Source organism: Aquarana catesbeiana, linkage group LG04, assembly GCF_042186555.1.
Source record: "Aquarana catesbeiana isolate 2022-GZ linkage group LG04, ASM4218655v1, whole genome shotgun sequence".
Taxonomy (NCBI): Eukaryota; Metazoa; Chordata; class Amphibia; order Anura; family Ranidae; genus Aquarana; species Aquarana catesbeiana.
This window is the reverse complement of record NC_133327.1, coordinates 61,820,783-61,842,899: the sequence shown is the minus strand read 5'-3', so window position 1 is coordinate 61,842,899 and position 22,117 is coordinate 61,820,783. Positions and strand designations below refer to the sequence as shown.

The following is a 22,117-nucleotide window of genomic DNA, read 5'->3' as shown; positions in this document are numbered from 1 at the left end:
ATCCCTTTAATTACCGCCAGTTTCCTATTCAGAGAAATGGTGATAATTATTTTTGAATCTGTTGCAGTCATAGCGACAGGTTCTTAAAGTGGCGGTACTAAGAACTATCTGAATCTATCACATGTGTCAAAAACCTGAACAAAGCTGTCACAAAGCTTCCCTGAATTAGGTGGAGGTTGTTGTCAGAAAAGTGTTGTAAATGTTTTACTGAATTCTCTGCTATATCTATTGTGGACAATGTGAGGTACAAACCTGACCTGTTTTCTGTTTTGCTATCTACAGGTACCTACTTTTGTATTGTGTCTCAGGGGAGACTTTCCACATCTGCCAGCGTCTCGGTGAATATTGTACCTTTGCCCAGAAAAGAAGTGATATCTGTATTCCCTTTGATGACAGTTATAACAAGCTGTGATCCACCGACAAAATTATCATGCTGTGTAGCTGACCCTGCTTCCTCTAGTTACATTATAAAATTCACAAATGACAACTCGCCCACACGTGGTAAGTAAAATGTCATACTGATGTGAAGGAGGACATGGTTTTTCAGAAGTGTCTCTGCACTACCTGTTGGTTTGGAATGTACATCAAACAAGGATATATGTAACTAATCTAAAAACTGCTCCCCCTCCTAACAACTATTCTGACTAACCAGTGTAAGAAATATCTATATTATAGTTGCAAACGTTGTCAAAAAATTTATAGGGACACTTTTTTTGTCTGTAGGCGTAGTCTTCTTATATTTAGGGGTGGGGCATTTGTTTTAGGAGCGGTGTAGTGGGCAAGGGAAAATGGGCGTGGTTTAAACAGAATAATGGGTGTGGCTTAAATGGGGCGTGGCTCAAAGAGGTGTGGTTCGAGTCTGAGATGAACGAGGGATGAAGGGAGAACGAAATAAATAGGAAGGGAAGGAGAGAGAAGGAAGGAAAGAAAGGGATGGAGGGACAGCAGGACCAGATCCTACACCACCATAGCAATATGTGTATTCCAGAAAGTCTAACAATCAGCAGATAAAGATACTCCAAACACCTGGTGTTGGCGCTTCAATCATCCCGGTTGTTATGGTGTGTGGATGATTGAAGCACATTAATTTTATTATTACATTGTAATATAAAATGAAATCACTCAACTCACCATAATGCAATCAGTAGAAGCCCTGAGCGTGTCACTTGCCACCATCGCCTGCCATCAGATGCCATCAGGAGCCCCTCCTTTCACCAGGCGTCCTCAGCGGAGTCCCTCCTTTCACCAGGCGTCCCCAGCGGAGTCCCTCCTTTCACCAGGCGTCCCCAGCGGAGTCCCTCCTTTCACCAGGCGTCCCCAGCTGAGTCCCTCCTTTCACCAGGCGTCCCCAGCTGAGTCCCTCCTTTCACCAGGCGTCCCCAGCTGAGTCCCTCCTTTCACCAGGCGTCCCCAGCTGAGTCCCTCCTTTCACCAGGCGTCCCCAGCTGAGTCCCTCCTTTCACCAGGCGTCCCCAGCTGAGTCCCTCCTTTCACCAGGCGTCCCTCCTTTCACCAGGCGTCCCCAGCTGAGTCCCTCCTTTCACCAGGCGTCCCCAGCGAAGCCCCTCCTTAGATCGTTGTCCCCTCTAGTCGGACACACAGGGCGGAGGGTTGGCGGCAGCTCCATTTCCCATCTTTCCCCCGTGTGTTCAGTGGATAGGGGAGGGGACTCCAATCCGTGCAGCCAATCAGCCTCAGTGTACAAGATAATTGTCTACTTGTACACTGAAGAGAGAAGCCGCGGATTTCACCGGCAGCTTTATAAGTAAATATCTCCTAAACGGTGCACGTTTAAGAGATATTTACTGTACCTATAGGTAAGCCTATAGTAAGACTTACGTAGAAGTAAGAATTGTCCATGGGAGTTTTCTACCTCAAGTATATGCCGGATTTCTATTGTAAGATAATGAAGTAATACATTTTTCGTGACGAACAAGGCATTCTCTTTGTAATATTGTCTTGCAATTGTTTTTTAATTTTCTATGCAATCTATAGAAAAAAGACCACAAAACATTTTTTTCTTATTTGACCAGTGCTAGTATAAATACAATTAGGGGTTTATTTATAAAAAAAAAAATGCTGGACAAATGTTACAAGCATTCACCCACCCTTGACTAATTCTGACCACATTTTATTTATTATAGTTATTTGCTATCATTGTCAGCTGCACCTAATGGACATAATGCGGTATTTGTGACGACTGGGGTATTTCAGAAAAAAATGCCACATTATGGAGCAGATGATTACAGAAAAAAGCTAAATGTGGTCAGAATTCATCCCAGCTTGTCACAATTCAACAATTGTTTTGTTGTTGTTATAAACAGACCCCTATGTGTTGGTGTGCTGTTTATAATGACCATAAAAATAACTTTATCGTACATCACGGAACACAGAGCAGCCATAGTAATTACTATGTGGGTTATACGCCCACTTATACTGGTACACTCAAGACAGGAAGTCCCCCCTATATAACCCTTCCCACACTGGGAGTACCTCAGTTTTTTTTTTTCGCCAGTGTCTAAGGTGTTGGTCACAGTTAATGATGTGCTAATAGAGCTCCGCTAAGAAGATCCCTGACAGGATCAAGGGGCTATGCTATCGGATCCATTCAAAGTGCCAAAAAGGGCTAAAGTGAATGGTACCCGAGCCTCGAGGAAGAAGATCGAGGTCTTGCCTGTAATGCTCCTCTTTTGAGGGCTGGACCCTGGGATCCAGCTCCTTGGTCACATATACTATACCAAAGGTTGCTCTGGCAAGGTGCTGTACAGGTCCAAGGGTGAGGACCCCATATACAAAGAGGACCCAGTCCTTGAAGGTCTGTCATGACATGGCCCGCCGTGATGGGAGAAGATTGGGTCTGTCTGTGATTCCAGTAGTATCCTGCGGCGGTAATGGTAAGTTGAGAAGGTCCTAAAGGAACGTAGGTTCACTTTTGGACTTCTGTAATTTGAGTAGTCTGTGTCTTACCTGTTGTCTCCTCTAGAGGGTAAAAGTGCATAACAGAGTGTACATTACCATACTTCTCCAGTCCTGCTAAGTATCAGCTTGCAACAGCCAGGCTCTAATAGCAGCCATCAGAAGGGATAGGGGGATTTCCTGGGTTCCCCCTGGAAGAGCTGCCGGCGTGCATGAGCATCGGCGTGCACATAGTGCACGGCGCAGGTGCAGGGCTCATTCCCTGTTTAAAAAGTTTCACTCTGAGAACAGTGGTGGCTGCTGGAGAGGACACAGAGCATTTGTGGGGCACATAAGCTGTAAGAGCAGTGGACACAGGCATTCTTAAGGCACGTCTACTCCGCATCAGGCTTAGCAATTATTGCGGCATGATACTCATTGCTGGACTAGTGCTCAGCAGTAGATGCATTGTGTTAGTCCTAAGCACAAAAGCAGAGGTACTATGTCTTCCCAAAGTAAAAAGGGGAATTCAGCATATGTCACCAAGGACGATTTGGCCTCAGCATTAGCTGGGTTGGAAGGGAAAATAGCAGATATGCTCGCATCTTCCTCCCTGGTTGGGAGAAAACGTGACAGGTCCCCCTCTCCTGCCCCTGACCTTCCAGCATTGGAACAGGAGTGGGCAGGAGATGTTGAATTACCTTTGGGGGATCGGGAAGAAGGGCATGCGGATGTCTCCTCTGAGGATTCAGTCTGAGAGGAGCCTTTTTTAGCCTTACAATCCCAAAGACTGCTGGTTCAGTCCCTTACAGAGTTGGTCCGTTCTGGATATAAGTTGCCCCCAGCAGAGGCAGCTGAAGCCTCCTTTTCCTCTTTGGGTTCCCTAAAACCTCCACAGGATCATCACGCTTTTCCTGTACACCCTTTGCTGGAACAGCTAATATATGCTGAATGGGATCACCCAGATAGGCATTTTCTTCCTTCTAAAAAGTTTTCTCTTCTTTACCCTATGGTAGAGAAGTTCACCAAGAAATGGAGTTTACCTGCAGTAGACGCAGCTATCTCCTCTGTGAATAGGAGTCTGACTTGTCCAGTGGACAATGTCCAGGTGTTTAAGGATCCAGCCGATAAAAGACTGGAATCTTTACTTAGTGCCTCATTTGCCGTGGCAGGTTCAGTACACAACCTGCAGTAGCAGCAATAGGTATTTGTCAAGCCCTAAAGGACAAAGTTAAGCAGGTTATCAAAGCAGTACCTACTTGAGGAGAAGAGGCCCGGGATTTAGCTGAGCTGCCAAGGGCCCTGTGTTTTGTGGTTGATGCTATCAAAGATTCTATTCACCAGGCATCACGCCTTGCTCTCCTATTAATGCACATGCGTAGAATTCTGTGGCTGAAGCATTGGTCAGCTGAGTCACCATGTAAAAAGCTATTGGCTGATTTTCCTTTTCATAGGGAACGGTTGTTCGGGCAGGATTTGGATAAGAACATCCAAAAAATTTCAAGTGGTAAGAGTACCCTTCTACCGGTTAAGAGAAGGAGTAGGCGTCCTTCATTCAAACGTGCTTCCTCTCCAGTGCAGGGAGCGTCTGCCTCCAGGCAGTCGTGACGGCCTCCGCCGTCAGGATCAAAGGGTAGGCCTCAGGACCAAGCACAAGGCCAGAAGAGGCCCTGGGGGCAGAAGCCTACAAAACAGAGTCCCAAGTCCCGAGGCCTCCTTATGAAGGGGTGCCCCTGCTCGATCGGGTGGGGGGATGAGTGGTTTTCAGGGACTTGGCAAGAAGAGATCCTAGATGGGTCATATCTGTGGTAGCCCTAGGCTACAAACTAGAGTTTCAGAAGTTCCCTCCGGTTCACTTTTTAAGCTCGAACATCCCCAAAGACCCAGTGAAAAGAAGGTCTTTATTTCTGGCACTAGACCGGTTGATGTCTCAGGGTGTAATCATAGAAACCCTCTCAGAAGAGCAGGGCATGGAGTTTTATTCAAACCTCTTCACGGTACAAAAACCGAATGGAGATGTCAGACCCATTCTAGATCTCAAAGATCTGAATCGGTTTCTAAACATCTGCCCTTTCGCATGGAGTCAATCCGGTCAGTCGTTTCCACCTTGCGGGGAGGAGAATTTCTAGTGTCTTTATTCTATACATTTTTATATTTTTGTAATTATGATATTCATTTATGTATTACAATACCCCAGCCAAGATTCAACCCTGTGAGGTATTAATTTGGACACATGTTAAGTTATGACTATTTACAGTTTCTCGCATGTGCCCTAGATATACATGTTTACCTGTCATTCGGTCTAGACATGTAGTTAGCCTTTTTTTGTTCTAAAGTGCTCTCTTTGGACTAATATTAACAATTACTAATTTTTTAGATGTATTATTTGTGATGTTTCACGTTGGGGCGCCTGTGCGAATTGGTCTTTTTATTAGTTATTTGACCATTTCAGGTAAACAGGTTCACAAAAGTTTTTTCTATATATAATGTTTAACGCTGATTTTTACTAGAAGGATGGACACTCCAAACGAGGCTTGAGTCTCACTGAGTGACACTTGAGCCACACGTGTTCTGCCCACCAGCCTGTGACATTTTCGGTGCGCGACGGGGAGGCCGGCTTCAAGTTTGAGCGATCTGACGTTATGTCTGTGATCGTGGTGCCGCCCTTGCCGTTTTGCGTCTTGACGTCATGTCCGTGGTCACGAATTCCGGCGTGTTGGCCCGCGTCTGATTTGTTAATCGGAGAGAGGCTTGGTTCAATGTGCGCTCCAGGAAGTTGTCTACCCTATGATCGGCTAATGGAGATGAGGTTTGGTTTGGTCTTCCTGTTTGGCCACTCTCCTCTTCTTCTCACATTGAGGCTTGAATGGCACGCATCGCCGCCATTTTTAGCAACCAGGAAATAGACACAATCATCCGGCTAATTACCTGCAGGTTTGTCTCTTGTGTTTGGGGGTCTTAACTTAACTTATCTATATAAGCGCAGTTGTGGCAGTAGATTGACACCCGAGATGATGTCTTCTCAGATGAAACGCGTCGGCTCAAATCTACAGCTACTACTGCATTAAACATCCCCATTTTATATAAGCACTTGTTACTTCTACTCAAATATGAGTGTGTTTTTTATCCTTTTTCAAATAAATGTTTTCCCGTTTAAACGGACTTACACTATGTGCATACTTTTTCCTTATTTTTGGTAAACCTGACCATCTCTGCCACTGAATCCATCCTTGAGTCTTGGTCTAATGTTACTTGTCCCTGAGATGAAATTGTGATAGCCACATTCTGGTGTCTGTCATCTCCAGTGCTGACGTCATCCGTCCTCGGTGCAGTGCCACCATACAGCTCTCAAAAACTCATTTGGCGTATGCCTTGTTGAGTCCATTCAGTTTGGTAAGCCTCATTCCTATTTGTGGTGGTTGTCTCTATTTTCTTATCTTCAAGGTTGTGTCAATTGAAGACTTACATCTATTTTGTTTGGACTATTGTTTCACCAATGTCATTTTTTCCACACCTAGTTGGATCTCTTCAATGTTTTAATCATCGTTTTTTTCACTTGTATTTGAATTTTTCACTGTTTCACAGAGTGGATTATTAATTTTTATTTATGTTTAGAGCTGTTATATGCTTTAATAGGTTTTAACACGATTTATTATATTGTCCTTTTTTAGGACTTTTTTAAATTTAAGTGCTGCACTTTTTTTGTATCACTTTGTTTTTTGGCTATTTGTCATATGTTGTGCTAGATGCTGCTGTTTCCTTGCGGATAGCGCGGTATTTACATATTTTTATATGGGTAGAATTCTTGCCTTCCTACAGTTGGGGGTATAAATGAAGCTAGCCTTGAGTACAATCAAGGGTCAGATTTCGGCCCTGTCAGTGTTGTTACAAAGGCCGCTTGCTTCGCATTCTTTGGTCCGGGCCTTTTATACAAGGGGTAACACATATAGCTCCGCCAGTTAGGTCACCCTTGTGCCCATAGGATTTGAATTTGGTTTTGTTGGTTTTACAAAGACAGCCTTTTGAGCCGATGCGCAATATTTCTTTGATTCTTTTGACAAGGAAATTGGTGTTCTTAGTTGCGGTAACCTCAGCAAGAAGGGTATCAGAATTGGCTGCTTTTCCCTGTAAAGAGCCATACTTAATTATTCATGAGGACAAGGTGGTGTGTCCTCACCCAACCTTTCTGCCTAAGGTAGTGTCTGGTTTTCATAGAAATCAAGAGGTTTCCCTGCCTTCCTTTTTTCCAGAACCTCGTTCTGCAGAAGAAAAATTGTTACATTCTCTTGATGTAGTGAGAGCAGTAAAAGCCTATCTGAAGGCGACAGCTCAGATATGGAAAACGGATGTTTTGTTTGTACTGCCGGATGGCCCCAGGAAAGGGCATGCAGCATCAAAATTGACTATTTCAAAATGGATTTGTCAGGTTATTATTCAAGCTTATGGCCTGAAAAGGAAGAGTCCTCCCTTTCAAGTTAAGGCTCACTCAACCAGGGCAGTCAGTGCTTCTTGGGCAGTGCATCACCAAGCTTCTATGACTCAGATTTGCAAGGCCGCAACTTGGTCGTCAGTGCATACATTCACAAAATTCTATCAGGTGGATGTAAGATGGCAAGAGGATGCCGCCTTTGGGAGCAGTGTGCTGCAGGCAGCAGTATAGGTCCTCGTGTCTGCCAGAAGCCTGCCTTTATTTGTGTCTCCCTCCCCTCAGATGGCATTGCTTTGGGACATCCCACATAGTAATTACTATGGCTGCTCTGTGTCCCGTGATGTACAATAAAGAAAATAGGATTTTTATAAGAGCTTACCTGTAAAATCCTTTTCTTGGAGTACATCACGGAACACAGAGGTCCCTCCCCTCTTATTGGGATATATATATTTCTACAAAACTGAGGTACTCCCTGTGTGGGCGGGGTTATATAGGGGAGACTTCCTGTCTTGAGTGTACCAGTGTCCATTCACCTATAGGTGGCTTAGAACCCACATAGTAATTACTATGGCTGCTCTGTGTCCTGTGATGTACTCCAAGAAAAGGATTTTACAGGTAAGCTGTTATAAAAATCCTATTGTAGCGCTACCCCACGCAGCAGCTGTTGGTGAATGAAGGTGTCTCTCACCCCGCAGAGCCAGGCACACAGAAATTTACAGCAAACACTGGAGTCAAGAATACGTCCTTGAAGCTTTGTTTTTGTATTTTACTAGGGGTATTAAACTTGGATAGGGTTGAGGGTGTTATGGGATGCCCACTTGATCAAAATAATAGCAGAACTCTTCTCTTTCCACCTCCAGCACAATCTTGCTTGTAGAACAACAAATCCCAGGACCAGCTGGCTCTGGTGGAACCAACAAAAGCTCAGTTAGATCTGTAGCAAATGCCCTTCACATGAAGGGACTGTGGGCCCCTTTGGTTGTGTAGCAAAAAGTCCCAGTGCTCAGCTGTCCTACTCCTGTGGCTACTGATCCCAGCACCACCTCTTCAGGCTCTGCCAGCCCACCTGGCTTCAGCTGCCTCTTTCACTAGACACTTCTGGCTTAGACTCCACAGTCCTTGTAGACTGTCTCTGCATCCATCCCAGACTGCTTGCACCCAGTTCTCTCAGGCTGCCTCTCAGTCCTCTGACTGTAACACTCACCAGCCCTCCTGGCTGTCTTCCTCCCTGGAGATTTGCACGGCATTGTTCTCTTGCTGTCTTCCACTTGCTCCTGTGCCTCTGGTCAGGACACTTCTGTGTGTTGTGAAGAAGGCCCCTTCCACACCTGAGCCCAGGCCGAGTTTACCCCCCCAGACTAGGGGGAACCCTCAAGGACCACCGGCAGCCTAACACTCCATCTCCATCTTCCAGTTCCACCCGAACTCCACTGCCCCAAGCTGGGCTGACCCTGAGTATTTGAGGGGGTCTGCCCCCTGCCAATCCATCTGTTGAGGATTGATCAGGGCCCTCATGAATACTCCAGGCAGCTCATCCTCACCTCCACTCCCATTCTTCTAGAATCTTCTACCAGTTTCTAGATGTAGGAGGTGGTCTCAGAGATGCTGCCTGTGAGTCATCCAGTCCTTCCTGAGTCACTCAGCAGACCCAGATAAATCAAAAGAACATAGGCTTGGCTAACAGCCAAGCCTGACAATTTACCTACACTAACGAAACCTTTTCTCCTTCTAGCACACTAGAGGGTGCTACATAACATTTCTGGTTTAAAGCATTGCAAAATTATCTACTAATGAAATAAATGCTTTTTCTCATTATTTATTGCATATTTGAAATGTAACACTAAAAAAAAAAAAAAAAAAAAGGTTTAAATCTGAACTCAAAAACTTTCATATATATATATATATATATATATATATATATATATATATATATATATATATATATATATATATATATATATATATTTCTCTATTATAGTGTTGAAAACATAGTGTTTTTAGAAGGGTGATGATTTCACAAAGATGAAAAGCACTTACATTTGGTAAGGTTGCGAGAAGACAAAAAATTTTTGGTAAATGCAACCTTACAAATTGGCATGTGGAGAACATCTCCATGCAGGAAGTGAGTAGTCACACTTGGTGCCTCTGGGAGACCCAGCGCTAGGTCCTCAGGAAAGATGTTAGGGTGGTGGGTAGAGCTTGGGTGGAGAGAAAAAAATCCCTCAAGGGTTTATGCGGCAGAGGCGGTAGTGTAAAAGTGGTTTATGCGGTAGTGTGGGGTGGTGGCCATAGAAGGGTCAAAGTCAAACAAACACCACCGGAGGTGCTTGAGCAGTTATACCAGCAGATTTTTAGTGAAGAGGCCCTATCACCAACCCACCTATTTCAGCAAAATCCTCCCATACGTTTACTGAATATAAGCATTTAACATGTATATTAGGCATGTTCATTACCAGTAAAAGCTTCCCTTGTGCTGCTTTTTGACTGCTGCTGGTGGTCGCTGTCTTCGATGGGATATCGGCAGACCCAGGGCTGTCATTCAAGTGACAATCTGTAAGGTTCCCCTCCCCAGTGTTGCCAGCCTACCAGATTGCAATTTATTGACACGACACCCAAAATTTACCGGCACAGCCAAGTTGTTACTGGCATTTCCAAAAGTTTCAAAATTACAGTTTTAAGTGCAAATTTCAGTATTTAAGATACAAACAAGTACAATATGCAATAAGCAAAGTGATTTAAGGTAGATATTAAGGCAAAAAACATCTCTTATTTTATTTTCGATATAGTAAGTAGCTCTGGGGCAGGACTCAGGGGGGCAAGAAATTAGAATAAGTGCGGCACACACACATGAAATTGACTCTCACAGTGACACTGACAGCAGTGTGCAGTACCACAGATGATGATGACACCTCACGACATGACACGTCCCCTCCTGAGTCACAGTGACAGTCTCTTTCCTTGGCAGGTGATCCCTCCAGTCCACTCCAGTCCAAACAGCACTGACAGTCTCGTTCCTGGCTGGCCTTGCTCCCGTCCTGCAGACCCGCACACCAGGCTCTGACTGCACCGCTCGGCTCCCTTGCACCATTGCATCACACTACCTGCTCAGGGACCGCCTCTGCCAGACCCCCCCCCGCCAGCACCGCCCAAACACACTGTAGCAGGCATATATACTTATAACTCCAAACCAAAAAAATACTGCGCTATCCCTCCATATAATCAATATAAATTAAATGTGCGTCTGTGAAAACAAAAGATTTATTGGTGCTACTGCAACCATAAATGTGAGACAACCCCCACTTAAATTACTATATATAGGAAAGGCTGCGCTGCTAATATTAAGTGAGTGTGATCATGATTCCTTTGTATGACCACAACTATAACACCCTTGTGCAATATAAAACAATGAAGAAAAAATAATCAAACTTGAATCTCACAGGTTAAACTTATACAGTTAATCCTTAGGATGTGGACAATCAAAAACCAAGCAGAATGAGCAAAGTCCATACAAACAGAAGTTCTTGCTGAAAAAGTCTTTCATAAAAAAGAGAGAGAAAACACCACTCTTCAAACAATGTGAGGCATGCAATGTTGTCACCCTGAGGAGCGTGATGATAGGAAGAATTCCTCCACCTCAAAAACAATCTGCCCCTTACCAGATCATTGGATCTCTTGTTAAGGAGATCGTACAAGCAAGTGGCTGTATCCCCCAGCCACTGGGTCTCTGTTGGGAATATGTCTCCACAGGTCACCGCTCAAGGGGTCCAGTGAATGGTGTATTAGCGCTCAGATCCCAAGGACAAATGCAAAAAAGAAAACTCCATAGCGTAATACAATTAACATTTATTAAGAAGAAAGGTAAGAGATGCACTTACAATGTGAAAGCTTCAAATCGCGTATAAAACAATATATGCCGGCCGGCTCGCAGCTGCTGCCTATACTTATAACTGGAATCCACTAGTTGCATCACTGACATTTCTTAGAGTCCAGCACTAGTCATAGAACTTCAACAAAGCAGGATGGACAATAAAATCCAGACTTCTCTATAATCAGAAATCACATTTTTCTTCATAGATCAGAAGGCAGTATTAGCTACACAGTCTCAAAGGTGTTAACTGCCATTCATACTTTATGACTGTGCAACTGCAGGCCGGGAAGATCTTCTCCACCCCCTCAGGGAGGGACCAAATTGGGCTCCATATATTAGGCAGGCCAGGGTCGGTATTTCAGCCCACCCTAATAGGCTTCTATTAACAGAATAAGAAACTGGCAGGCAGCTAGTAAGGGTGGAGAACTTAATTCTAATGTTCTAAATACAGCTTTTTATTGATTTTTCAGATGAATGTCCTGTTGCTAGGCAAATTAGACTTTTTTCCCCCTAATCTACCTAGCAAGTAGCAACAGCAGGAAAACAGAAAAAAATAATTATAGTTTATTTTTTATTAATTTACTTTTTTTTATATTCTGCAACAAAACTGATGGGGCGCTACCCCAGGAGCCCCTATGGACGAGCCTCCACTGCTAGAGGGTGCTACAAATAGTCTGAGCTTTAGAACAGCAGGGTCTTTCTGTTGGGTCAACAGTTCTACTGATTCAAGCTGATGTTCACCAAGGTCTTGGCTGTGACAGAGCTGGAAGGCCTACACATAAAAGTATCTCTGACACCCTGAGACTTCCCCTAAAGAATCCAGTCCACACGGTTTAAAGTGTAAGTAACCCCCCCCCCCATCGTTTTCAGCCAAGGAAGCTGCCATCTTTGCCTCTGTTTAATCTACAACTTCCTCGATGCTGCACATGTGATCAGTTATGACACCAGCCATTGGATGGTTTGGCAGTTTGGTTGAGCGCACAACAAATTAAATGGTTTTATGGATAGGTTTACTTCCGCTTTAACTAGAAGGTATCCAGAGAAAGCTGAATAGGTACAGTTGCTCTCCTGAACTTGTGAGTACCGATTTTATTACAAGATCCTGGTGACTGTGCACTATTGGGATCGCTGAGAAAGTAGTTCTTGTCCTGAGGGGTCCCTACCTCTGGCCTTTCCAAGTCACTAGACAGCGAGAACTCTAGTCATTATCATTATCTGTATCATACCTCCCAAATTTTTAAAATTGGAACGAGGGACACCTATTAGCAAAAGTATGTAGGCATAAGACACACCCCCTGCCACGCCCCCCTTAAAAGGAGAAATATACAAAAAAAGGATTCGCTAAACCCACAAGTGTTTTTTTTTTTTTTTTTTTATATAAAAAAAAAAACAAATACAGCAATTTAGAAGTTGGATGAAAGGTTTAGCACTGGGAAACACTTTTTAAAAGATAAAAAGTGCATTTTATAAACAACTATATAAATCAGACCAAAACAAAGGAAAAACGAGGAGGAAAGAACAGAGGGACTTTGTTCCAAATCAGGCACAGCCCCTCGAAATCAGGAAAACTTGGGAGCTATCTCTGTGCTGTAGACATCACCACTGTAAACTACCATGGTCCTCACTGTGAGATTAGACTGTGTCAGTCTAACAACTGCTTTATAGAGTCCAACTGTGAGAGTTACAGTAGGCGGTGTTATTTCTGCTAGTTTGCTAAAAAAGAAGAGTGTGCTCTATCTACCGGGCTTAACTATTTGGGCATATGCCTTTTATCCTTTCCTGTTACAAGTTCTGCAAGCAATAAATGTTAAAAAGACAACCCCTAGACTGTTTAATGAGCTAGAGTGAATGGGCAGTTGCTTTGTGCCTGGCTGTCTCTGCACTGTTTTGAGAAAAGAACCTGTTAAACTCAGCGGCCTCTGGTGGCTTGCACTACATAAAGAAAATAATTTTTACTTCTGTCTGTAATGCTGTTGGAAAGCTACTCTTGTTTCCTGTCTGTTGTCACCAGAACAGGGAGTGAGGGTAAATCTCTCTCAGGATAGCAATATAACATGACAGAGGTTCTAACCCTTCCCCAACCTATCCAAAAAGGGGAAAAACTGGCTGGATATACATTTTAAACCATGTATAAATATATTTACTGTTGTCAGCACCCTTTCATGATACCACATCATGACATAACAACTTCTCCAATGTTAACACTTTTTTTTCCAAATTAATATACATTTTGCTCCTTGGCAGTAATTCACTTTTGTATAGAAGTGCCTCATTTTCTTCCACTGTACATTTACTTACAGATTTAAAAACAAATTGTTATTTCACCTATGCTGAATGTTCTACTGGATCAAATACTATTGTCAGCTGTGTGGTCTCCAATCATCTGGGTGACAGTGTCACAAGCGATAACATGATTGTCAGCCAAGTTAAAGGTAAGGCAAATTAGTCTCATGCCTAGGCAGCTCAGTCCTAAGGACAAGAGGGAAATGATTGTGATGCAAATATACTATACCAGGAAATACATTTGTTGTATGGATACATTTATCTGATCCTTTTGTTACATGTCATAACTTTAGGATTTGTTCACACATTTTACTGCACTGGATGAATGCAGGTCACTGCTAGGACTCACAGAAAAAGCTGAGTTAGACTTACCGGTAACTCCTTTTCTGAGAGTCTTCCAGGACAGCCCATGAGACCTTGGGCTCCTCCTACCAGGACAGGAAACACGTCACCCCCACCAGATAAAAGGGCGGTCCTCCAGGCCCATGTCAGTATTCTCAAGAACCGTAGGACCCTGCAAAACATATGTATAATACACATAACTTCAGACAATACCGGGTGGGAATCCGGCTGTCCTGGAAGACTCTCAGAAAAGGAGTTACCGGTAAGTCTAACTCAGCTTTTCTCCAAGCGTCTTCCAGGACAGCCCATGAGACGATGAGCCAGAACTTACCAGTCTAGGGAGGGACAACTGCCTGAAGGACCTTACGACCAAACGCCTGCTCCTGAGCTGATAGGAGATCCAGGCGATAATGTTTAATGAAGGTCGAGTAACTGGACCAAGTGGCAGCCCTGCAAATTTGTTCCGGTGAGGCACCAGCCCTCTCAGCCCAAGACGTAGACAAGGCTCTAGTTGAGTGCGCAGTAACAAAAGGTGTAGGGACCTCCCTAATTTTGTAAGCTTCCAAGATGGCTTGCTTTATCCATCTAGCCAATGTGGCTTTAGATGCACTATTCCCCTTGTGAACTCCAGAAAAGAGGACAAACAAGGCATCAGTTTTCCTAAAGGTGACCTCAAGATAGACCAAGAGAATCCTTCTTACATCTAGAAAACTAAATTTTCTTTCTAAGTCGCCCTGTGGCGAACTACAAAAGCTTGGCAATACGATGTTCTGAGATCGGTGGAATGTACTTGCCACCTTGGGCAAAAAAACCTGGATCGGTTCGTAACACAACTCGATCCTCAAAAATCGTGAGGAAGGGCTCCCTAACTGATAGGGCCTGCAACTCACTTACCCTACGAGCTGAGGTAACAGCTATAAGGAACACAGTTTTTAATGTAAGAAACTTAACTGACATACTTTCCAGAGGTTCAAACGGAAATTCTACCAGAGTTTGAAGTAATAGGGACAGATCCCACGTTGGACAACTTCTCACTACTACTGGTCTGGCCCTAGAGATAGATTTGAAAAATCTGGCTATAGTGGGATTTTCCAGGAGAGAAAACTGGAGGAACACACTAATAGCTGCCGCCTGTACCTTTAAGGTACTAACAGAAAGACCTTTGTCGACACCCTCTTGGAAAAATTCCAAAATAGACGGAATATCATGAGCTAATCTATCATTTTCAGATAACCATGAGTTAAACCTTTTCCAAACTTTGGAATATATGGCTCTAGTAACTGGCTTCCTGCAATTAACGAGAGTCCTGACTACTTTGTCAGAGAACCCTTGGGCGCTCAGTATCTTTTCTTCAGATACCAGGCCGTCAAGTTTAAGGAAACCACCTGAGGGTGTGATACTGGACCCTGCAATAATAGGTCTTCCCTTTTCGGAAGACTCCACGGAGGCTCTGAAACCAGAGACTGTAGCAGGGAAAACCATGGCCTCTTGGGCCAAAACGGGGCAATTAGAATCAGATCTGTCTCTTCCAGCCGAAACTTCCGGAGGACTTCTGGAATCAGCCTGATTGGCGGAAAGGCATAACATAGGCCTGGAGGCCATGGGTTTGCCAGAGCATCGATCCCCAAGGCTTGGTCTGCCGGGTTCATGGAAAAGAATATCTCCGTCTTGCTGTTGTTTCGGTTTGCGAACAAATCCGCTACCGGATAACCCCATCTCTTGGTGAGGTCTGCAAAGACTTCGGGATGAAGGGACCAGTTGTCTCGGTCTATCCTGTGACGGCTGAGATAATCTGCCAGGCAATTGTTTTTCCCCTTCAGGTGTACAGCAGAAATGGAGGCTAGATTCCCCTCTGCCCATGAAAGGATCTCCTGGGCAATGGACTGAAGCCTCCGGCTTCTCGTGCCTCCCTGCTTGTTGATATACGCAACTGTCGCTATATTGTCTGACAGGATTTGGAGGTTGTGACCCCTGATCTCCATCTGAAAAGACTGGAGGGCTCTCTGGACTGCAAGCAGCTCTCTTTGATTGGATGAGGCCCTTGCCTCCTCTGGGGACCACTCTCCTTGTGCTACTGCATTGCTGAGGTGGGCCCCCCATCCCCAGGAACTCACATCCGTGGTAATCCTTCGGGAAATGGGAAAGGACCATGGGAGACCTCCTGCTAGGTGCTGACCAGCTCTCCACCACCACAGGCTTCTTTTTATCCTGTCGGGAAGCCAGATCCTTGACTCCAGGGACCTTACGTCCCCGTCCCAGTTTCTTAAAAGAAACCTTTGTAATGGACGCTGACGGAGTCTCGCCCATGGTACTGCGGGAAAACATGAGGTCATAAGACCCACTGCCCTCGACACCTGTCTCAGAGAGACCAACTGGTTGGTCTGCAATGTTGACATAGTCTGGAACACTTTGGTAATCTTCTCCTGAGGAAGAAAAACTCTTTGGTTCACGGAGCAAAAATCGTAACCCAGATAAGTTACTTTCTGGGCCGGAATCAAGGATGATTTTTCTTTGTTTATTAGCCAGCCTAGGGACTGTAAGAAGTCCTGTACAGCCTGGAGATCTTCCAACAGCCTTTGGTATGATTTTGCCACTATCAGGAGGTCGTCTAAGTAAGGGATAACCGTTATTGCCTTTAATCTTAGAGGAGCCAGCACTTCCCCCAACACCTTCGTAAAGATGCGTGGGGCTGAGGAAAGACCGAAGGGGAGGGCCTGAAATTGAAAATGTCGGGTCCCCATACCCGTCTTCACTGCCAATCTCAAAAACTTTTGGAAGGCTGGATGGATAGGGATGTGAAGATAAGCATCCCTTAAGTCCAACGTGGCCATAAAGCAGTTTGGGTATAGTAGGTTTTTGATTGTAAAAAACGTCTCCATACGGAAATGCTTGTATCTGATGGACTTGTTTAAGGTCCGGAGATTCAGGATAAGTCGAAACTTTCCTGCCGGCTTTCTGACCACAAATACATGGGAATAGAATCCCTTGCCCCGCTCCGATCGAGGAACAGGAATCAGGACTTTTTGATCTAATAAGTCTCCGATCTGGAGACCCAGAGCCCTCGCTTTCTCCCGATCTTGTGGAGGAAATGTGACCAACAAACGTTCTGGTGGTTGGTGAACAAACTCCAGCCTGTACCCGTTGGTCACTAGGTCCAGGACGAAGGGGCTCCGAGTGACTGCTGCCCACTGTGGGATGAAGGCCCTCAATCTCCCTCCCACCGGGGAACACAAGTCACTGCGGCTTGGCGGGCTGTTGAGGAGGGTTAAATAGCACTCCCCCTTTGCCTCTGTCTTTGTGCCCAGTCCAATGCTTTTTCGGCCTGCTGTCCTTTTCTCTAGGACTCTGTTGCCTGTTTTGGCCACGAAAAAATTTTCTGGCTGTCTGAACTCTCTTCTTCTCTGGAAACGCCTTTTTCTTATCAGCCGTGCGTTCCAGTGCCTCCTGTAGACCTGGGCCAAATAAATGATCGCCAGTTAAAGGAAGGCCACAAAGGCGCAACTTGGAGGCCGAGTCCCCTGACCAGGTCTTAAGCCAAAGGCTTCTCCTGGCCGAGTTAACTAGAGCCGAAGTCCTGGCTGACATTCTTACCGACTCAGCGGAAGAATCTGCCAAAAAACCCACTGCCTGAAATAGGAGAGGAAAAGACTTTAAAATTTGCTCTCTGGAGGTACCTGCTGACAGATGTGACTGAATCTGAGTCAACCAAACCTCCAGATTTCTGGCCACACAAGTGGAGGCCAAAGCTGGTTTCAGGTTTCCAACTGCTGAGTCCCAGGCTCTATGGAGAAGGATATCCCCCCTCTTGTCCATCGGATCCTTAAGCGTACCCATATCATCAAACGCCAGGTCCGAGTTTTTTGAAACTTTTGAAAGAGGTGCGTCTAACTTGGGATTCTTATTTCATGGCTGCGCAGTGTCCTCATCAAAAGGAAACCTCCTTTTTAGGTTACTAGAGAAGAATGGTTTTCTCTCAGGATTATCCCATTCCAGTTTAATAGTATCAACCAAAGAACTATGAACTGGAAACACTCTTGATTTTCTGTTATGTAATCCTTTATAGATAAGATCATGTTTGGATAACTGAACCTCTTCCTCTTTTAATTCAAGGGTAGTATAGATAGCCTTTAATAAGTCATCTACATCCTCAACAGATAACTTAAATCTTGAGCCTCGAGTGGATTCTCTATCTCTGGGCTCTGTATCTGACCCTGATTCTTCCAGAGAAGAACGGGTAGATCTGACCTCAGCCTCAGAGTCTTTACTCTCTGCCTGCTGCGGAGTGCTTACTGACGCCTTCAGTGAAGACGGACTCTCTGCTGGAGTCTGGAGCTTGTCAATAAGCGTTCTAAAGGAACTGAAAGTGGACGCAAGCTCATCCCTAACAGAAGTAAGCATCTTCTGGCAAGAGGCAACCGGGTCATCCTTTACTAGGCCTTCTATACAGGTGCGACAAACTGCTTTGCTCCATGAGGAGCTCAATTTGTTTGCGCAAACCGCACATTTCCTTTTAAGTGGCTGCGCTTGGGCCTTGTCCTGAGTCTTGGTCTGCAAGACAAAATAAATGACCCACAATGTAATTAAAGCCACACAATCACTCCGTAACACCACGTGCAGGAGGGAGGAAATGTGTCCCCTTACACCCACTACTACAGAGGGGGGAGGGGGAGGGAACACTAACAGGGATAGTAAGGTGGTGACAGAACACCCCAGGCTTACCTGTGAGGTGCTGGTGTTGGGAACTGCATCCGCTGCCTGTGCAGGTACTGCAGGAGGATCCATTCTGCCCCTCTTGGTCATCCACAGCCTGGCTGCTTAACACCAAGAAACACCAGCAGCTAGCGCTCTCTGTTCGCGCCGTTTATGAAGACTGGAACCTCGTCTCCGGCGCCCGATGATGATGTCATATGCCCCGGAAGTAACCCTCTCCAGGCACTTCCTGTGGGCCAGCTTGGAGCGCAATAGCTCCGCCCCCTCGAACGCTGCGGCTTCCTCCATTCCTTGCTCAGATCAGCCAGGCTGTCGGCAGGGAGGGACAACCGAAGCTCAGCTGAGCTAGAGTGCAATGCACTGCGCTGGGGGCACGACCTCACACCGGTCCTGGCCCTCTCCAGGCACTGAGGACAGAGAACAGCAACCCAGCCAACCTCCCCAGCGGTGTGCTGCTTCTGGCAGAGGAAGAGGTAAGTGATATGCCCCAAAAAAAAAAATCCCTACAAAGCCCCTACTTATAAGGCCTATGGGAGCAGGTTCCATGAACATGTTACCCCCCGTCCGGAGGAAACACAAATAACTGACATGGGCCTGGAGGACCGCCCTTTTATCTGGTGGGGGTGACGTGTTTCCTGTCCTGGTAGGAGGAGCCCAAGGTCTCATGGGCTGTCCTGGAAGACGCTTGGAGAAATAATTGTCCTATTTACACTGCAGTGTACCTGGAGGTGCTGTGCAGTGAGCTGCAATTAAAATGTAGAAATGCTGCATTTTATTGCAGCGCACAGGATAAGATTATATGTCACTGTACATCAGCACAACGCATTGCTGCTGTACAGTGACATGAATGAACTGTCATTTTTGTGCACTTCAAATAAAGTTTGCACAAAAAAAAGGGAACTGTGAACACCCATCACACGAAACCCACCACTGGCTCACTGCAGCTGGAACACACAGCTGCCGCACACTAAAACGCTGCAGTTTTAGTGTGCAGCAGTTGTCCATGGCAGTGTGAATGGGCCCTAAAATTGACAATGAATAATAAATTAAAGGATTCATGAATTAAATGAAAACAAACAGTGATGTCAAGCAACAGGCACCCTGGTTAGATCTCAAACTCAACACTCAATGTGCCTCCAAATTTCCAACACACTAGTTTGCAAATATTGACTAGGTTTCCTGGTGAGCCTGGATCTTATCCCTCCTAACCCTTTTTCTGGCACTGGCATAACTGTTAGGATAGCGGTATTACCGGCATGAAGACAAATTCCTAGCCCTTATTGCAGCTGGAATTTTTTTTTACTTGTTGCACCACCCCATGGGGGTTGCTAGATATTTCTTGTCCCCATATGCTGCTCTGACCCTGGGATCTTCCCAGCCCCTCTGACACTCTAGGTTCTGATATAGTGTATGCCCATTTAAATGAAACACAGACACAACGGTAACTGAGTTCAGAAGTAGTTTATAATAACTAGGCAGAAGAAAGGGGTGTATAAGAGCGTCAATCAGCCAAATCCTGGGAAAAAACATCCCAAAACTAGGTTGAATTGAACATTCAGCAGACTGGTATGTACAAATAGCAAAAACAATAGATAACAGTGACACTCCAATGGCCTAAACAATATAGACAGTTAGCAATGAGATTATCAGAATGACCTTAACTGCTTATGCTACCACAAAAATGACTCTGATCCTAATGAGAGCTTGAGTTATGTTGGAACCAGTCACTCTACCCTTTAAAGGCAAGAAAGTGGTGGTAGTCCGCATGATAGACCTGAGGGTTATCTTCACCGGCAGCGTTGGAGCTCGGATGTGAACAGGGAATCCTCAGTGTGTAACATAAGGGGTTGATAATCAGCAGAGGAATGATAGGTATGCATACCGCCCAACTTTCTGAGATGGGAATGAGGGACACATATCAGAAAATATATGTAGACATAGGACACACCCTCTGCCACGCCCCATTAAAGGAGAATTATACATAAAAAAATAAGTTAAACTTCCAAGTGCTTTTTTTTGCCACTACTATTCCCTTATACTGGGTTTTGACATTTACAAATGCAGGAATTTAAAATTTGGATGAAAGGTTTAGCTCTGGGAAACACTTTTTGAAAGCTAAAAAGTGCATTTTATATACAACTATACAGATCAGACCAAAATGAGGGACAAATGAGGAGGGACAGAGGGACATTGCTCCAAATCAGGGACAGTTGGGAGCTATGGGTATGGCAATGTGTCAGTTCCCTTGATATTCCAGGCTATGTTGTCCGTATACAGTGTTCATATACTATTTGCTACTGACAGACTGGAGACGATTTGGGCATAAGCCCCCTCACCAGATCCTGGGGACGCAAAAACAAAAAAGTCCAGTGCTCAAAAGGTCAGAGAAACAGACCGCTGCATTCAAAAGTTAATGATTGAAATATTTAATGAAGGTAGACAGTCAATGTAAACAATCCCATGGATTCACAAAACTGAAATGAGATTAAAACCAATTGGTGTGTTGACTAGATCCTGGGGACGGACGGCTGTCACACACACAGGAAATGATGTAGGGTCTGTGCACTGGTCAGCAGAAGCTGGATGCGATGGATCAGTCGGATGGATTCAGCAGTCTGGGCTGTCACCCGCTACACTGTCTCCCTCTTGTTACCCTGAAAAATCTATATTTAAGATTTTTCATATCTCATAGATATGAGGTGGGTTAAATAAGAGTTCTTTTCGACGAAGAGTGAAAGCTTAAAATATAATAACATTTATTAGGAAGCAGTTGAAAGTCTAGCTAATACACAATCATCTATCTATCGCCTTACACCAAGGCAGAAAATATTAGGTTGAAATAAAGTATTTACAGGAAGGAATATAGGGTATATTCCTCAATACAGTAATCTACACACATATTTAGTTACAAGTAAAAGGGCATTCCTTTCCCATAATTACCCATCCTTACCAAAGCTCCTTTCAGCTCGCTGGTCTATCAGAAAGAGAGTGATACCTCCCCCTTGGCTCTGAGTATATCAAACCAAGCTGATGTCTCATTGGTTGGCCTAGCTTGGATCATGATTGGAGGGCTTACTCCATAAGTCGGCCCCCTTTCATGCAAATCCTTGTGACTATGCTGGCCAAGTGTGTTAATTGCATTTCCCCCAGGAAGTTAGGTCCATTGCATATCCCAGCATTGCACCCTTTCAAAGGAGTAGGTGTAGAACAATGGAATTGGCTCTCCATTGTTTGCATATACAAGCCTTGGCCCACATTCTCTGCTCTTAGCAAAAGCTTAAATGAAACCCTTTTTTTTGCCCGGCTTTCATAAATGCCAGCTAAATGAAATATATTCATCAATACAATATTTTACAGTTATTAATGGAGATTTCACATAAACTTATAAGGCAACACTCTCACTAGTAGAAGTCTAAGGATGTCTGTGCAGTGGATACACCTGGGTAGAAACAACGGTGACCTCAGGCGCTGGGGTAGGCTGCAATTTTGCAGTAGAGTGGCAAAGCCAGTGTCTTGTCGAATACAGTCCCCTATCATATAGTGTCCGCCCTGTACTGCGCAGGCTCAGTACGGAGGACAAACGAGACGCC

General features: G+C 44.8%; 1 protein-coding gene across 4 annotated transcripts in view; it reads left to right on the top strand.

Annotated features, from left to right (window-relative positions):
* Window positions 1-22,117, top strand: part of LOC141139297 (adhesion G protein-coupled receptor F5-like) — a 343,899-nt gene that overhangs the window by 188,737 nt on the left and 133,045 nt on the right. For 3 of the 4 annotated variants that reach the window (XM_073625266.1, XM_073625268.1, XM_073625267.1), the window contains exons 10-11: window positions 283-501; window positions 13,493-13,624. In XM_073625266.1, coding sequence (XP_073481367.1) covers window positions 283-501; window positions 13,493-13,624 — 351 coding nt within the window. The remainder of the gene's footprint in view (window positions 1-282; window positions 502-13,492; window positions 13,625-22,117) is intronic. The other variant, XM_073625269.1, reaches the window with a different exon arrangement.